Below are 5000 nucleotides of genomic sequence, written 5' to 3' on the forward strand. Positions count from 1 at the left end.
TTCTCTAAAGCTGCTAATTTTTCCCGCAGTGATTTGGTCTCTGAATCAGATCGACTTATTTTAACAGTCTTCTCTGGAGTGGCTCTGGGTGACCGCAGTGTCTTGCGAGGAACTGAAGGTGATCGCATGGGAGATCTGAAATCAATAATACAACCATTTACATGAAGAGAAAGTTTCAACACTCAATTCACAATTGACTCATAATGGCCATTATTATAGATAATTAAAACATTCTTTCAAACCAAAAAAAAAGACATAAAGAGAACCCAAAAAAAAGTTACCTCAGTGGTGAAACTGGGTGTGTGGGAGACCTAGGTCGTGGCTCCTTCTTTGGAGTATGTGAAGGCGTTGGAATGGCCTCTCCCGTGATGTTAGAAACCTGTGCAGTTTTAGAGTAACATATCCATATAAAGGGAAGTAAATAACTGATTGTATTTCGTTCTAGAAAAATGATGCCACTGTATTCAAAGATAAAGCAGTATTGTAATATAAGAACCTCATGAGTTTGTTTGTTTTTAGTCATTTATATTATTCTAGCAGCATCTTGAATTACCTTATATTAGATAACCATTGAGTTTAACAAACCAAAGATAACCATAGTCAAATTGGCCTACCTTTGACTCCAGAGCATTGAGGCGCACAATGGCTTTCATGGCCTCTGAACTCCCAGGACTGTCCAGAGATTTTCTACGCAGTCGTGACGACTTGGTGGAATCATCAAAACTCTTTGATCTCTTTGGTACTTTGGTATCTTTCGTCTCACCCTTTCCCTCCTTCACTTCTCCTTCCACCTACAGAAACACAGTTTTCAACTCTCTATACTTCTGATTTGACATGCAGTAAGTTTATAATTTTGTACAAGGTGTGACATTTCCCTTCACATTGCTAAGAACTTACCTCTGGAGAACAGCTGCCTTCCTCATTCTGAAGCAGCTGCTCAATCTTTGCTTCCAACTGAGACAACTTCAGCTCCATATCCTTTGAGAGAGTGAAAGACTCGCGGCCCTTCAAGCTCTGGGTCCGTCTGCGGTCACGGCTTTCTGCTCGGCTGATCTTCTGCTTCAGAAGGCGAACCTGAAGACGTCGGCCAAAATCAGTGAAATTTATAAGGAAATACAGAGTAAATAGGACACATCTATCTATATTAACTTTTGGAAAGAAGTTATCATAAATGATGGATGAGAGAAGAGAGACACTAATGGGGAATAAAGAAAGAAATGAGAAATATAATACACACCTGCTTCTCAGAGGCAGTTAGCTTATTAGTCAGATCTTGTATCCTGCAAGTCATGAGATTCAGCTGAGAATTGAAGTCGCCTTCACTTCCCTTCAGGTCCTGACGCAGCTTCAGATTTGACAGCTCAATGTCGTCATGCTGGTTCTGAATATCACGAATCTCCTTCTTCAGTGCCTTGATCTCATTCACAGCCTTCTCAAACCGAAGCTGAAGTTCAGTGAACTGATCTACTAACCTGCAGGAATATTTGAATACCATAAAGATTTGCACTTCCACATTCACATTCAAAAAACAATAATTATCATATTTTTTCCACACAAAAATGTAATGTAGATAAAGGTTAGAACACAGAGAAGATACTAAAATTAAAAGCAAAACTTACTGCTCCTTATCAAGGTCCTCTGGATCTTGAGTAAGGTCGAAGTTTGTGAGGTCAGTGATGGACTCAATACGTGGAAGGTTCTTTCTTGAAGAAAATCTCTCACGACTGCTAGATATGGAGAGACTTGAAGATGCTCTTCTAGCCTATGAAGCATGAAAAAGAGAACAGTAAAACAGACCAATATATTAGACAATATACATATATACTGACAATGCCTACATTACATAATATGTACTAATATATTTTAATCTATTGTTTATTTCAACTATTAAAGGCTCTTCAAGAAAGCAAATCTTACAGTTTGGGCAATAAACACTAATTACATATTATCTCAATTATAAATATCTCAAATTAAACATTTCAGCTCACCTGATCTTGCAAATCTCTCTCTAATTCACGGATTCTGCCACAAAGAGCTTCATTCTCCTCAATCCCTCTGTGCAAGCGGTCTGCTGTATGGTCCAGCTCCTTCTGCGTTTCCTTGAGGGAGTCACGCAGGGTATCAACCTGTTGCATGAATGGGACATGAATTTCATGAGGTTTGTGCAAAACTTATTTTTTGTGACCCTGAAAAATATTTGTTCATACAGAATACCTTGGTATGATGGCTTTGGTTGTGATAGTTGTAGATGGCTTATTTTCATCTTGATAAATATTATATATTTAGTAATGTAGAAGTCAGAATTTAGTTAATTAGAAACACATCTTGTACAATTCCTTGTATTACTATTCATAAAAGATGTAATACTGAACCACTTCCTTTCATCCCATTCATATAATGAATGTGCTATAACTTGCTCCCTTATATGCGCAACTGAGTTAAAGAAGTTTATAAAAAATGAGAAGCAAAATACAAATAATTATAAAAGTTTTAAATTCAGTATATTAGTATACTGCTGATTTCACTGAGCACCAAAAGCCCCACAACATCCAAACTCAATATGATTTCTTCCCATTCCTTTTAGGAGCAATATTACAATTCTTACCACAAAAGCTCCCAGCAGAGTCTCTTTTCCTTGCAAAATAAATTTAAACTATTTTGTTTACCTGAAAAACCATTACCATAAGCTATTAAGTCTATAAACTACAAATCTTGTTAGAGAACCCAAATAAAACCTCATAAGGCCTTGTTGTTCTATATAACCTAAAAATTCAACATTTTTGTTAAAGAACTGACCGCATTAGGTCTTGTCCTTGTGCAAATAATCTCAAAGACCCTCCTGCACCTATGAAGAAACCAAGACAAGCAGCAAAACAGGAAATGAACAAACAGTACCACAATGATGGGGGGCTCAGAAGTGGTGGTGCCTTGGGGGTGAATGCCCGGGGCAAGGGAGGGGGTGCTGGAGCTCTCCCTTGCATGAGCCTCTTTCACCTGGCAACACCACCAATACCACATTATTTACAGTGTAGCTAACCATCCTCAGCAACATCTTTCATTGACATTCACATATGTGTGCTTGTTTGGTAAATCTTTTGATAAACAACCAGATATACTAACTTGCAAGCCATTACACAAGCATCAACTTGACAGGCTTTGTTTCATCAAGCCTAATCAGTTTTCACAATCAGGCTGCCATTAAGAACCTAAAGTACCTAATATAATAAAACAAAACACTTGCCTCATCTCTCTTTCGTTCAATTTCATCATTTTTGCCATCCAAGAGAGATCGAAGTTCCTTTACAAGGTCTTTCCACTTATAGACTTCTGACTTCTCAGACTTCAGGTTTTCTCGCATCCGAGCCAACTCATTTGTTAGGTGCTCGATCTGTGGGAGAACATTATTACATGTCAAAGGTAGAGGACTCAGTAAAATCTGCTCATTGAGTACTGCATATTTCTTAATTTCTTTCAGATGTAAACAAGCATTATTTATTATTTAATTTATACTGTAATATATAAATGACACATTTACTTTAAAATAGTACTCCCTTATACCTGTCTTAGTTACAACACTAACATCCTCTATATTTTACTCTCGTTTTCTATCTTAACAATACATGCTCTTTTTTCTCCTTGCCCTTTACCTTCTCCACCTCCCCTTCTACCCTTTGGCCCACCTGGGTTGTAAGCTCCTGGTTTTCCCTCTTGAGGCCGGCCTTCTCCATTGCCCTGGGTATTCTCGTGGGGGCGTTGGCACCACTTGCTCTCTCGCATTCCAGCTCTGTTACCAGGCCCTGAATACGGTTCTCTGCCTCTTGGAGTGACCTAGAAATGATGCATTGTTTTTTTGTTTTGTTTTTTTTATATCCACTACACTAAATACATTAAACTCGAAGAAAAAAACAACACTAACAAATGAACTATTGCTATCATCTCTTCTGCCTGTATGTATAAGAGGTATGACCTTACAAGCACTAAAATCAAACAACAAATCAAAGCCTACTGAGCCTGTATACCTTCCCTTGGGCATCCTTCTATACCTCACCTGGTAAGTGTGCGGACAGACTCATCATGGCGACTGGCTTGAGCAGAAGTCACCTCTTTGTACTTTAGTTGCCACTCCTCACGCTCTCTCAGGAGTCTATGGTTATGTTGTAAGGCAAGGGGAAATGACAAGAATGGTGTTGGTAGCAGTAGGATCACAGGCAGGTGGTAGCAGCAGCCATGGAATCCGAGTGTAGTTGTTAGGGTACGAAAAGGGGCAAATTGTTAGCAATTCATTTCATGCAAGCTACTGTACTCACACCATGAGTGCTGGTCACTTTTATTGATCAATAAAGTCTATGGAGAGTCTCTTGGCTACACTAAAAACTACTTCTGTATCTCTATTATTAGTGAGGCTTTCTAATACAGCATAAAACACTCAAAGCACAAATATCTTGTTTTCAAATTTATATTACTTACTGTACATAAAAGGCAAAGTATTTTATATTCATACCACATTTCATGAAACAAACTATAAACTAAATCTTTCCTAAACAAATTTAAATAATATTAATATCAAACAATATAAACTGATAAAACACTGCACAATCTTAAAAAGAGAAATGAAAAAGGAAGACTAAAATTATAGAGGAAATATGAAATACTCTGTCTTCTTTACACAGATAAGTCTACAAACTTATTCAAGCATCAGGTCCCCCTCCTTCCCAATCCACACTTAAGGTGATAAAAAAAGGTGCTCACTTTTTCTCCAAGAGATCATAACGGTGTTTCCAGTCTACTACCCCGGACTGGCACGACAGCTGCTCCTGCAACTCTGAGTACCTGGTTGCACACACAAAAGTGCACACAGATGCATATGCACATGCAGATGCACACAGAAACACAAGTAAACAAAGAAACAGAAATTGTCAGTGGAGGGCGTGAAACAGCTAAACTAATTGCAGTTTAAACAAGCAATAGATTAAACAGTTTTGTACTTAAAATGAGTCACT

General features: G+C 38.0%; 1 protein-coding gene across 20 annotated transcripts in view; it reads right to left on the minus strand.

Annotated features, from left to right (window-relative positions):
• The window catches only part of LOC125039471 (protein MLP1 homolog), a 34641-nt gene that overhangs the window by 11746 nt on the left and 17895 nt on the right, over nucleotides 1-5000 (minus strand). For 13 of the 20 annotated variants that reach the window (XM_047633453.1, XM_047633451.1, XM_047633436.1 and 10 more), the window contains 12 exons: nucleotides 4750-4830; nucleotides 4049-4144; nucleotides 3681-3828; nucleotides 3242-3388; nucleotides 2896-2994; nucleotides 1989-2126; nucleotides 1620-1762; nucleotides 1238-1472; nucleotides 898-1074; nucleotides 615-791; nucleotides 282-379; nucleotides 1-135 (listed from right to left, as the gene is read on the minus strand). The exon at nucleotides 1-135 is cut by the window's left edge and continues 25 nt beyond it. In XM_047633453.1, coding sequence (XP_047489409.1) covers nucleotides 1-135; nucleotides 282-379; nucleotides 615-791; nucleotides 898-1074; nucleotides 1238-1472; nucleotides 1620-1762; nucleotides 1989-2126; nucleotides 2896-2994; nucleotides 3242-3388; nucleotides 3681-3828; nucleotides 4049-4144; nucleotides 4750-4830 — 1674 coding nt within the window. The remainder of the gene's footprint in view (nucleotides 136-281; nucleotides 380-614; nucleotides 792-897; nucleotides 1075-1237; nucleotides 1473-1619; nucleotides 1763-1988; nucleotides 2127-2895; nucleotides 2995-3241; nucleotides 3389-3680; nucleotides 3829-4048; nucleotides 4145-4749; nucleotides 4831-5000) is intronic. The other 7 variants (XM_047633454.1, XM_047633448.1, XM_047633444.1 and 4 more) reach the window with 4 other exon arrangements.

This window comes from Penaeus chinensis, chromosome 27, assembly GCF_019202785.1.
Source record: "Penaeus chinensis breed Huanghai No. 1 chromosome 27, ASM1920278v2, whole genome shotgun sequence".
In the NCBI taxonomy this organism is placed as follows: domain Eukaryota; kingdom Metazoa; phylum Arthropoda; class Malacostraca; order Decapoda; family Penaeidae; genus Penaeus; species Penaeus chinensis.